The sequence below is a fragment of the Gobio gobio genome (assembly GCF_949357685.1).
Source record: "Gobio gobio genome assembly, chromosome: 7".
NCBI classification, from domain to species: Eukaryota; Metazoa; Chordata; class Actinopteri; order Cypriniformes; family Gobionidae; genus Gobio; species Gobio gobio.
The window spans coordinates 32,434,332-32,447,346 of record NC_137103.1 but is presented as its reverse complement, the minus strand read 5'-3'; the positions used below and the strand labels follow the sequence as shown (position 1 = coordinate 32,447,346).

The window sequence follows — 13,015 nt, the reverse complement described above, 5'->3', positions numbered from 1 at the left end:
AATGTTTGTAACTGCCATTATTGCAGAAATCTGTCGACTTTTAAATAATACATTTGAAAAAAATATTGCTAAGATTTTCATTCAAATGAAAATGTTAAGGAGGGAAAAAACAAACAAGGGATTCACATTCACATTTACTGTATTATTGTTGTTGTTATCTTCTCAGCCACCTTAGCTGCTTTTTGGAACTGAACTTTCTAGTCATGGATGATGATGTCTCCGCCGTGTGGCCAAATGCCGTCAGTTTACGATTTCGTCTACTTGCCTTGTTGGCGATTTTAAGCCCATAAAACGAACATTAGTTCTTGAACAAATATTAATATTCTGTTATTTCGTTACTCAAAGCATAATCAGATCACTATTTGGCAAAAAATGTGTATAGTATTATATAGTATTCTAATTCAATAAAAACAAGTGTACGTCTGCTTTCCATTATATCTGTAATACCGTTAATAGCTTTTTTGCACACCATGGAGGTTTATTTGAAGACCGTGCGCTAATAAATAAAATATATGCAATTGAAACGTCCACGTTATGCTTTTATATTTTATGTGCTCCAAAGAAAATGGCGTCACGGTGGCCGAGAGGTTAAGGCGTTGGACTCGAAATCCAATGGGGTTTCCCCGCACAGGTTCGAATCCTGTTCGTGACGAATTTTCTTCTTGCGCGAGACTGCAGTTAATTGTTGTTGCTTAACCCATGCAAACAATGTAGCAACATGTGAACTTTAACGTGTAGAAAAATATAATTTATCTCTAGCTAGCTAGTCAGCCGGTCATGTTCTCAATTTTTAATTCGAAAGCAGAGCACTTGGTATGACAACGAACATGTTATGTACTTGTCTACATAGCCTTTAGCATTTTCTTTGATGTGAACATCAGCGCATATTTAACTACCGTACTCTTCATCGATATATAAATACAGCAAAACTTTAAAAACAACTGTTATTGCCAACACTGTTGGATTACTGTGGTAGGTGATGATGCAACCTAAATACCTTAGGAAATATTTTGGAACGTGAAATCAAATCATATTACACAACGTCGACAATCGTACAAGGAAATGGAGTGTGGTTATTTCCTACCCATGTGGACACATTCTTCACGGTGTCCAATCAGATTGAGCTCAATGTAACAAGAACACGGTAAAAACCAACACTTGGGTCTCTCAAGCTTTCGTTCCCGTGCAATGTTCATGATACTGGACAACATTGAGTGAATTATTTGTAATGTCTGTTCAATCAAATGTGCGTGTATTAAAATCGCATGTGTGATTTTAACAACAATAGCGCATCTGTGAACACCCCCGCGAAACAGTGCGATGGTACATCCGGCAGAATTTAAAGAACCGACCACACACTGGTGCAGATCAGACGCTTTGTTAGCAAGGGAGAGGCAGATAGCACTGTGAAATAGAGATTTCCCCTCTTTTTCGAAAGTGTTTTTTTATTATTATTCTGTTTCTTAGGAAGATTGCAGTACGTCACAAGTAGAAAACATAATATAGTTATAACAATTTAAAAGGCCACCAGGAAGTTTCGAACTGCTCATAACGCACATTAAAGTTAGGCAGTTATAGTTCTTTCGGCTGACATCCGTTTTTATATTGACTGTCTCGTCGCTTTAGCATTTTACCGTAAATGTCGATTAGACGCCAGATGAATGATTTTCGAATGGAAGGTGACATGAAGAGACGCGTTGGTGTTCAGTTTGACCGGCAGTGTTTGTGACTGAACTCACTGACACGGTTTTAAACGCAACCCGCAATATAACCGGCATATGTGTAAAGAAACAGATTTTAACAGCTATGTGTTAACTTGACGTCGTGTATTGATAGTGTAAGCTAACTACAAAAACGTGACTCGGTATATTATTCTGGATGCTAGACATTTTGAGCGGTGACAGACTTGGAGACAAGTCTTGGAGTCGTAGTTTTTTAGGTTTAGGGCAGGATGAAGTCTAAAATATCTGTCTGGAAAACGAATTGAGTGGTTTTTATACGAATACTTTTAATCGTGTAGGTGGAAACATTTCCTGATTTTACTTTCATTCCTTTAACGTTAGCTCGATGGTCAAGTGTGAAAAACTGCCTCAAATGTTACGCTAGTAACACATCTGCCTATCTAAAAGGGTGTTGCATACAAAGTTTATTCGCCAAATAAGGTTTATTTGGCAAATACAACAACCCACACAGAGTACAGATTTAGCTTTAGATCAAGAAATCCTCCAACACAGCTGTGGTTTCGCTAGCCGGTGTGCTAGCCTTCACCTCAGCTCTCAGAAATGTCGAATATCTCCAACGAAGCTGTGCTCTTGATAAAAGATGTAAAGGCCGGATCGAAAAACCTTAATATCGTCTTTATAGTTTTGGAAATCGGTAAGTGGATTCACTGCTGTGCCCCTCACGACCGTATATTAGCACAAGCGGAGCTAATTTCTTACAGCTAATATTTATGAATAACATGTCTAACGTTACGCTCGACGTCTGTTTGCCGTGTTCTTGTAGCTTTGATTTCACGCATCACTCTTCGTGTAACTCAATCGTCTGTGTGTTTTCAGTAGTTTTGTAACGGTTGAAATTTTTACTGAACTTTGCTGTGCACGCGCAGGTCGGGTGACGAAGACAAAGGACGGGCACGAGGTGCGCTCGTGCAGAGTGGCGGATAAGAGCGGCAGCATCGCCATCTCTGTGTGGGATGAACTGGGCAGCCTCATCCAGCCTGGGGACATCATCCGCCTTACGAGAGGGTACGAGCCACCTCCTGTGTTTTATTCAGACATGTCAATCAAATATAAAATTGATTTAAACTGCTTTGAGTATCCTCCAAGCCCGTATTAAGACTGTATGTGAAATGAATGTCAATCGCAACCAGGTGCTATAAAAAACGAGCAGAGTAACGTATAAACATTTGTGTTAAGGCTCTTAAATTGTACTTCAAGTACAGATGACGTGTTTCAACTTGTAAATAATTTTTGTGTCTGGATAGTTATGCTTCAATGTGGAAGGGGTGCCTTACTCTGTACACTGGACGAGGAGGAGACTTACAAAAAATAGGAGAGTGAGTATTACATATTGCCTCAGTCAAAATATATAACTTGATGTGATTAATCAGCATGGTAATTTGCCCTCATGTGACGGTTCCAAAATCTACTGACAGACGATGCCGTGAATGGATGCTGTATTCAAATGTTTTGAGTTCAGTAACTGTCTAAAATAACTGTCTATAAAAGTCCCTGTAAAGTCAAAACTAAACATGTGTTCGTAGTTTCTCACACCACAGATGCATTTGTTTTTAACCACCCAGCCAAATTTGAATCACAAAAAAATCCGCTAAGTACATAAAATAGTTTATCAAAAACTTGAAAAAATGGGCAGCATTCTCTGCTCTCAAACGCTGTCGGCGCCGAAACCTCGCCCACTCGCGGGAAAGCTGCCGTAGCTCACAAGACAACACTCACGTACTGATCACGACGCACCAAATGTTGGTGGAACGGGAGGATGAAGGCCGGGTCGTCGGTTCGGCCCCATTCTGCAGCGGATTGTCAGTGAATCCCAGTTGTCTCCGGTGAAAGTTTGTAAAACGAACCGGTGTAAAGTCACTGCAGAGGCAGGTGTTGGTGGTGATCCTCAGCTCTCCATCAAGGTGGCTGTTCACAAAAATTAATCCACCTCTTCTTGATCATCGTTTTTGTTTTGTAAGTTGTAGGCTAGTTACTAACAGGACTGACAGTAACTGCGGGCGAACGGATGCGTTATGATCGTGTAACGTTAGGGGAGGAGCCAGGCTCGGCTGCATCATCGAGCCACCGTTTTAGCCCCGCCCGGAAAATCCTGAACACAGCAACGGTGAAAAACTGTTTAACGGTCTTTAACTTCCGAATTCAGTACTACATAGTTAACAGTCTTTGTAATGTGTTTCAGCAATACATTTATAATGTTTTTAGAAACAAATCTCAGAATTGCCTTAACAGGGACTTTAATATACGGTTCCCATGGCGAAAAACCTGGGATTTTTATTCTTTCCAAGCCTAGAAAGTTAATGGACATGTCTATAGCAGGGATGTCCAATACTGTTCATGGAGGGCAACTTTCCTGTAGCGTTTATTACCCAACCAGCTAATCGAGGTCTTCAGGATCTGCTGGGAATTGGCTTTTGAGCTAGTGAAATGTACGTTTGTCTTTTATGCTTGGCTCTAAGTCATTTTATTGTCAGGAAATTGCTCTGTGAGCGAGGTTGCTGAAGAATGATATGACTAACCAAAAAGAATTCTAGCAAACGTACGGGCCAAAAAGTGTGGGAAAACTGGTTATTTCAGTCATCGTTTGTCAGCGGTTATCTCAGTGGACGTCACTAATATATTATCACAATATATTTGCATAATATGGATTATTGACCACCTTGCTCTCTAGAAATTGTTTTTGTCAACAAAAAAAAGACACAGCCGTCAATCACATGTTCCCCGTGCCTCAAAGTCATGGGTTTAATTCTCAGAGAATGTATGAACTAAAACATGTACACCTTGAATGCAATGTAAGACCCAGGACCATTAAGTTTTACTTCAGTGGCATGTGTTGAAGTCATTAGAAGCAGCCTTTATTGTGCACTTGTCTTTTCGCAGGTTCTGTATGGTGTATTCCGAGGTTCCTAATTTCAGTGAGCCAAATCCAGAGGTGCTAGCTCAAGCTAACCAGCAGAACAAGATGGTGAGTCCAATCAATGTTCTTCATGTTTATGCAAAATGGCACCTCAGTGTGACGCCTCGATGAATATACTTCCGTTCAATCATTTACATGCCTAGATTTGCATTAATTGTGTAAAAACATTGGCTTGTTTTGAAGTTCCTTATTTAGAACACATACCTTGGAATGTAGAAGTATTTATGCAGAAGCATAATTTTTTTTTTTTGCCCCATTCAAAGACCGAGCCATTAAAATGAACATAACCGGAGCTTTGCTGGTTTGGTTAAAGTCAACACAATGGTGTCTTCTCTCTCTCGTCCTCTCAATAGGGTAAAGAACAGCGTGGAAATTCTCCACCGAATCAAAATGCAGGTACTCCTGTGCAGACAGGTGAGCAAATATGGCGAAGTACTTCACATAATCGGTCCTACTAAGGTGACGGATGCTGATTTTGTAGTGGTAGATTAATGGTTTGGAATCTGCTAATGAAGGTTGCAGGTTCAGTCTCCGAAATTGGAGTTACTGAGATCCCACTCCTGTTGTAAGTTGCTTTTGATAAGTGTCTGCTAAATGACACAAGTAATAGTTTTTTTTTTTCTGGTCACTCAATGCGGTATATTTTGAATGTCTCTGACATGATTAAGTCTGCCACCTTTTTTTAATTGTTTGCCCAACAGGAAATGGTACTGGGCCAGTATTTCCCAATAACAGTGCTGCACCTGTGCCTCGGGATCCCAACTTTGGGGCTCCAGGAAGACCAAATGGGCGTGTTTCAGGCAATGGACCACCCCCAGTAACTGCAGGGGGACCCCCTGCTCTCCCTAAACCCACAGTCACCATAAGCAATGGCAGGGACCCAAGAAGGGCTTCAAAGAGATGAGACTGCAAAACCACTTCCATGTTCCCTCTCCTCCCTTAAATCCTTCCACAAACCATCTTTAGAGTATAAAACAATACTGCCAATCAAAAGATACGAGGTTTAGTGCTACTTTTTGCCACCTGTGCTTTTTGTGTTGTCACTTGCCAATATTTGCATAGTTTGATTATCACAAAAGGTTAGAATTCAACTTGTTACAGTTAAAGGTTGGCATCCTCTTTGCCCGTTAAGTGCCGGTTCAGTGGCCCACCAGTTATTTCCTTTCCCTAAATGTGTTGTTAAACTATACACCCTACTTGAACACTCGATGCACTTTCTTCTCCTAATTTATAGTGAATGCATAGTCATGTGACTTCAGGAATGAGTAACTGCTGTTGCAAATTGGGGAAAGAACTTCAGTGACTGACTATGTGGGTTCTTCCCCCTCCTCTTTGGCCAAAAAAAAAAAAAACATACCAGAAGTGACCGTGTGAAAGGAAAGGTGATAGTTTGATTGGACAGTTAGGATTATTTAATTAGGAATAAATGAACAAAATGTTGGGAAATTAATACCTGTGGTTATTGTTGTAATTGTTCTACTTGATCTTTTCAGTGCCATTTAAATTGTTGCCTTTTATATAGTGCAATGTGACTTCACTGAAAACTTGTGCTTACTCTTATATACTGTAACACCACTGTGTTTGTTTTGTTATAGACATTTAACGTTATATATAAAATGTATAACATTTTAGGGATACTTTTCTTATTCAGTCAAATGTGTTTCTATTAGTCCAATAGTTCTAATACACTTTATCATTTGCTGTATGAGTGAAGCTAATACAAATAGCCAAAGTGTTAATTAATTTCTTACTTGCCTGTTAACATGACAAGCTGCTTTATCTTCAGATTTCGTGGTCGGAGTGTGTAATGCTTCTGGTAAGGAAAGCTAATGAATTAGACCCTGAGAGGAGATTTAAAAGTTTTCCCAGTTTGTGGTCTAGATAAGTGATTCTCAACTGGTTTGGCCATGGGGCCCACAAAAGTCAAGCTGTGACTTTTATATTTTAGGAATTTGACCTAATCCATAAACATGCATACACACACGCACACTATATATATATATATATATATATATATATATATATATATATAGCGCCTGTATAAATTACAATGAATTTGCTTTCTAAAAAGCAAATGTATTCCACAAAAATGTTTGACACACAAGTACTGTTCTGCTTTACTTAACAAATAAATTGTAAGAATATTATTAATACTGATGAATAAACATTGTTAGGTAGGGCTATTAAATAGCAGTTAGCATGAGTCACCAAAGTCGTTTAAAAATATACAAAACAAAGTGGCATTTTGGGGTTACAGACACATAACTGTGAGCATAAACTGTTAATGAAACATGGAAACTGCTCCTGATGAATAGAATAAACAAACCTGCATGCAAATCCTTTCCAGCTAACACATGACCCACCAGATGAGAAACACTGGTCTAGATAAGCACCAACCTTTTTTTTATTATTATTGGAAGAACTGTTATATCAGTATATGCATTGTGCCAGTATGTTAGTGTTTTTGCATCCAGTGCCAATGCTATATCAGTTGAATTCCATGCATACCATTGTGCAATATATGATTTTGTGTTTTAAGACATGGTCTAATACCATCATTTAAAAGTTATTGTATTAGTAATCCTTTTCATACTGATGTTTTTGTGTTGTTAGTTTGCATGCATAGAAACGAAAATTAACCGAGGGTGTACTGTTAGGCAAAATAGCTGGATTATTTGTGTAAAATGAGCGTTACTATTTTTGTAGTTGTGTGTAGGCGAGTTTATTTAATGAACGTACCGATCATGCAGTGCAATGCTTTTTTTTTTTATGTGCACTTGCAACATCGTTATCTTAAAAGATGTCTGACATCAATGCATTATAGCATTGGTATCTAACCTATACAATTTTGTTTTTGATAGTGCTAATATGAGGCTACATTATCTTGTGTAAATTCTTGTTTGAAGCACTATTTGGACTAGCTCAGTTTGACAGTATATTCATCTTCCAGAAAGGCGGCATAGGCTTCATATAAGATGCGGAAACCTGTGCTTAGGCTTTATCATCAGACTAATCAAGCACAAACTTGATTTCAGAACATGAAATCGAAATTCTTGTTCATCTCGGGCAGGAACTTGTAAAATTAGAATTCCTGTTGCTGTCTGTATACTTGCTCACTCTGATACTCATTCAACGCATACAGTATGTAATCTAGGATATTTAAGATAGAAGGTTCCTTCTTCAAGCACTAAATGTTCCAGCGCTGACATCCATAATTCTCTAAATGACAAAAAAAAAAAAAGTAAAGCACAATTAAATATTACCCATTTAAGATGCACTTAAAATAATACAGTTACTCCAAGCTTGAGGAGTATGTTCATCCTATTTTTTCAAAACCTATTCCCAAAATGTAGTCAAAATCTGTTATGGGGCAATAATGGAAGTTTTAAAAAAGTGATTTTCACTATTATTTACAAGAGGGTCTACATTTTCATGGGTTTAAATTAAATATTTTTTATTAGAGACAATAAAAACAACTTTGTGCATCAAAACCACTCCTTTCATGGTAAAATATTAACTTGTTTTAAAAGTCAATGAATTTGCGACAGCTGAATGTAACATTTTTGACCAAACATATCAATCTCTGAGTAACATGTAATTTATTTAAGCCACGAAATAAACATTATCCCCCGGTTTCACAGACAATGCTTAAGCTAATCCTAGACTAAAATGCATGTATGAGATGTTTTAACTGAAAGAATCTTGCACTGACAAATCTTAAAATATGTCAGTGGCATTGTTGTCTCAAGATGCACACCAGTAATGTTTTTTTCTTGGGCACGTTTATAAAAGTTACTTAAATGTCCTAATTCAACTAAGGCCTAATCCTGGCTTAGTCTAAGCCCTGTCTGTGAAACCGGGCCTATATGTAAAATAAGTATAACAAACTACGCAAAAAACATTTAGACATCTCCAGCATGTTTTATAATTACCCAAAAATTAAACATTCTTCACCCCTTCTGCACGTCATCACATCCGTCAAAAACTTTGGTTGGTTGGAATATTAGAACTAAAAACACTGACACACACTTTTGGGCATCAATCACTTCACTGAATACTTGCCGGCTAAGTTTTCAAATCCACATCATTTGAATGTCACAAAATTGATGCCTGTCAAAAAAAAATGTACACAATAGAGACAGAGTATTTAGGCCACGCCCACACCCGGGGGGTCACATATCAGCTTTTAGACATTGTTCTGTTTTTTGTTATAAGTCCGAAATGACAAGGATGCCGCTTCACGCAATGCAAAGTCAATGGAGAGCGTTCGATTGTTTTCCCCCCCGGTGGGCGTGGCCTTCAGATTATGACGCGTGTCGCTCTGTCTCCATACATGGCAGTATTTACGAGAAGCAGAGGTCCAGCTAGGCTACACTACCGGATGTTTTCAATGCATCCATTTTCCGAGGAATGAGAAACATGCTGTCTGTCAGAGACAGTAATGTGCATAAAACATAACGCACGCGAGTATAAATTTGTTCTTCACTCGCTGAAATTGAATCTGAATGATCAGGGAACTGAGTGAAATACTTCACATGGTATGCTAAAGAGAATAAACGCCAATCCAACTGAAAAACTTAGCCAGGTTAGAGAACATCATTCAACGTGTTCGTTTTGACAGACATATTTTTTTACATGCGTTGCATCCTGGGCATTACCTGGCAGGACAAGATCCTCAACCGCACTGTCATTGAAAGAGCAGGGACTTCTGCCATGTTCACCCTTCTCAAGCAGAGAAGCGTGCGAATGAATGAAAGATGGCCGCATTCTGAAGTATCTCCTGTATGGCGAGCTGTCAAAAGGAACAAGACCAACAGGCAGACCACACCTGAGATACACAGACACTTGCAAAAGAGATCGCAAGGCCCTCTGAATCAACCCAGACTTTTGGGAAGCTACTGCCTCAGACAGACCTCAGTGGAGACAGGCTGTGTTGAAAGGCCTCTCCAACTTTGAGGAGACCTTCAGTCTGCAGACTGAAGTGGCTATGGAGGCTATCTAGTCTACCTCGGATTTCACCTGCAGGTTTTGCGGCAGAGACTTCCACTACCGTATTAGAATGTTGAGTTGACAGGATGGATTCTTGACTGATCTTTTTTTATAATTTTGGCAATAGATTAACTGTTAAATGGGTGATCTTGAGTCCCTGTAGTCGTCCATTTTGGCTCTCATTGTAATATACATTATAAACTTGACAGGTGATTTTTATAAAATGTAGTTTGAATACCATCCTCTCAGTTGTTTAAAAGACTAAGACAATTATCATTGGTTGAAATTTTTATTTTATTTTACATGATTTTTTTTACATTTAATTACCCTTTAGCAGGTTTTGACTCTTCTATTATTTAAAGGTTTGGGTGAAGTGACATTGTAACCAAATGAATACTATTAAAGAGAGAGAGTTTACCCAAAAAATGAAAATTCTGTCCATTTACTCTCACCCTCATGTCATTCCAAACCTGTATGGCTATTCTGTGAATCACATAAGAAAATATTTTGAGAAATGTTTTGTCCGTACAATGGTAACCAAAACTATTTGGTGGCCAACAATCTTTCAAATATATTTGTGTTCCACAGAAGAAAAAAAAGGTTTTAAACAACATGAGGATGAGTGAATGATGAGAGAATTATAATTATTTGGTTAACTATCCCTTTAAGCACTGTACTTAATATATATAAGTAGTAAATAAGGGCTTATTATCTATTCTTGGTGGCTCAACAAATTCCCTATAATTAACTATTTATTAGTTTGCAATTAAGTTAACACAGCGTTGAAAGTTGTTGGCTTGTTCACATGTGTACACGCTGCAGCTCTTTCCAGAACTCTCCAATGCCATTTGAGAGCGCTCCCTCTGCAAGTCTATGGCACTCGCGTGGGGTAAAGCCCACCAGGGCCGTACCCTTGACGGTCACTCCATGGTGTCTAGCCAGCTCTGCTACACGTGCGGTGATTAGCGAGGCTGGAGCATGGCAGAAGTTTTGCCCTCCAATGGCAAAGCTTGGCCATTGTTCCTCAGCATAAGATGAAGACAATGGAGGACCACCCTCAACACTCTCCACATTGCAAGCGATCTCTATAGCACCTTCATGTGGCAGGGCCATGACCTGAACTCCAGGGATACCTCCAGAACTGGATTCACGGATTGCTAAAGCAATAATCCGGCCCAGGGCCAGATCCTGGGTTTCGATGGTCACGTTACAGTTCATGACGTAGGGGCTGGTGCCAACACCTGCAGAACAAATAGCTGTTATTTGTTTTGTTTAATCAAGTGGTTGAAACACTCTCTTAAAGTTAAAAATCTTCATTTACTCACCCTCATGTCATTCCAAACCTATAATAATCTTCGAAACACATATTAAGATATTTTTCATGAAACCTGAAAGGTTTCTGTCCCTACATTGCAAGTACAGGAAACCAAAACTTAGAAGATTGTTTTAATAGAGCACAACTTTTTTTAGCAGTCTTGTTTTTGTTTACCATTCAGGATATATATATATATATATATATATATATATATATATATATATATATATATATATATATATATATATATATATATATATATATATATAAACTACAATGATGGACTGCCAACAATATCATTATTTTAAAATCATTTTGCTGATAATTACAACAGAAGCATATACGTTCAAATTTTGTATTTTTTTTTACTTCCACAACCCAAATGTGCTTTGTTGCTGTGAAGCAAACTCTACCTTGCTATTTTATTTTTGTTTCTATATTTTGTGAATGCAGATTTGGAAAAATAACCTGTAATGCCGTATCTCCTCGTGACCTGTTGACCTACATCTGGCTGGACGCTTGACATATCTTTGACCTTTTTGAACCAGCCAATCTCCTTCCTCCTTTGAGCCAGACCTCGACGCTGAGGAGAATCTGCCCAGCCAAACAAAAAAGCACTGGTACCTGCCACTCGTTCTGTCAAAGCTGTTGCTAATGCTAAACAAGAAAGAAAACAGGAGTTGAGGTGCATATAGACAAGAACAAAATTACATTCACGTTTGAAAAGGAATACAATTAATTTGTAGAATAATAGTGCCCTATCAACAATGGCATACTGAGCCCAAAATAGCGTATTTATTTATATACTTATTTATACTTTAAGATTATTTTGATACCGTTTCAGTACTTTGTGAAGTGAATATTTAGAGAATGCATTTTAACATGTCTTCTGTATGTGTCTGGCCACATACCCTGGGCCTCTTTTCCACAATCCTCAAGGCCCACCTCCTCCCCCAGTGGATAGAGAGGCACCAGATCCACTGCACCCATACATGGATGGGTGCCCTCATGGACATTTATGTCAATTAGAGAGTATGCACGCTCACAAGCAGACAATACAGCCTCCCCTGAAATCAACAACCATAAAGATTGGCCTCTTTTGTACAATTACTTAGAAAAAAATTGTTCTCAGCAACTGGACATTTATTAAAAACACAACTGGAAGGACAAGCAGGCAACTCACTTATTAGGTCAATGCTTGCAACAATAGTGATGACAGAGCGATTGTAGTCAACATCATTGAAGATGTTCAGCACTGTGATGCCTTCACGCTTTTTACCTTATGAAGGAGAGATTCGGACAGTTTTAACATAATAACATACAATTAAAAGATTACTAATGTCTTCGGTTTATGACCACTTTGAAATATTATTTGGTTTAAAAGGAATTAATAAAGGCACATTTAGTAGATCCATTCGGTCCCACTCTCCTCTCACCATGTGTGTCAGTGATGGCTGATCTAGCCACTGTCTCCACCAGGTCTCTTCTCCGAGCTTCTGAGATGTTTAGGAGACATGCAACCAGCCTTCGACCAAGAGCAGAGCAGGACATCCCTCAAGAGACCAGAAACACTTTACACATTTACAGGCGTACGGACCACAAACCTGGCAACTATCAGTCAACCCAAGCAATATTTAATAGACCAAGTTAGACCATTAGAAATTAGTTGACAGAAATGTCATGAACATTTAAGTTCTATTCGTTTTCGATACATTTTCCACAAAAGGAATGAACTTTCAGGACTGAATAGTTGTGCAAACACTCGGCAGCTCATTGATTAGTTTCTGTCTAACAGTCCAAAGTTTATCATACTCGTAGCTACTACAAGGAGGCACCGTTGATAATTTACTAATACTTTCAGAACTGTCTGACTTGAAATCACATTCGCACAAACATCGTGTACCTTGATTCTCATGCACAGTGTTACTTGAAGGCGTGAAAGTCCAGAAGCACACATGCTCGCAGTCCCAGCTGTTTCCGCTGCGACGTCCGATTCGTGAACGAATTGTTCTATTGAGTCGAAACTTCTCAATGAATCAGTTTTACAAAAACGGT

General features: G+C 38.7%; 2 protein-coding genes across 5 annotated transcripts; one reads left to right on the top strand and one right to left on the bottom strand.

Moving 5' to 3' along the window:
* Positions 1–1,365: 1,365 nt before the first annotated feature.
* On the top strand, positions 1,366–6,442 carry nabp1a (nucleic acid binding protein 1a). Of its 2 annotated transcripts, none has more exons than XM_079822013.1 (6): positions 1,366–2,376; positions 2,609–2,747; positions 2,987–3,058; positions 4,620–4,704; positions 5,010–5,070; positions 5,358–6,442. In XM_079822013.1, exons 1-6 carry the CDS (start codon positions 2,283–2,285, stop codon positions 5,558–5,560), a joined length of 654 nt encoding a protein of 217 aa, XP_079678139.1. In that variant the 5' UTR covers positions 1,366–2,282; the 3' UTR covers positions 5,561–6,442. The 2 variants fall into 2 exon arrangements, with proteins under 2 accessions (XP_079678139.1, XP_079678140.1); XM_079822014.1 differs by having other exon boundaries at positions 5,010–5,052; positions 5,358–6,279.
* Positions 6,443–9,917: 3,475 nt separating this feature from the next.
* ftcdnl1 (formiminotransferase cyclodeaminase N-terminal like 1) lies at positions 9,918–13,015 on the bottom strand. Of its 3 annotated transcripts, none has more exons than XM_079821066.1 (6): positions 12,864–13,015; positions 12,397–12,513; positions 12,144–12,239; positions 11,872–12,027; positions 11,429–11,617; positions 9,918–10,886 (listed from the first exon to the last, which is right to left on the bottom strand). In XM_079821066.1, the coding sequence occupies exons 2-6, from the start codon at positions 12,509–12,511 to the stop codon at positions 10,447–10,449; spliced, it is 996 nt and encodes a 331-aa protein (XP_079677192.1). In that variant the 5' UTR covers positions 12,512–12,513; positions 12,864–13,015; the 3' UTR covers positions 9,918–10,446. The 3 variants fall into 3 exon arrangements, with proteins under 3 accessions (XP_079677192.1, XP_079677193.1, XP_079677194.1); XM_079821067.1 differs by having other exon boundaries at positions 9,947–10,886; positions 12,397–12,571; positions 12,864–12,956; XM_079821068.1 differs by lacking the exon at positions 12,864–13,015 and having other exon boundaries at positions 9,947–10,886; positions 12,397–12,636.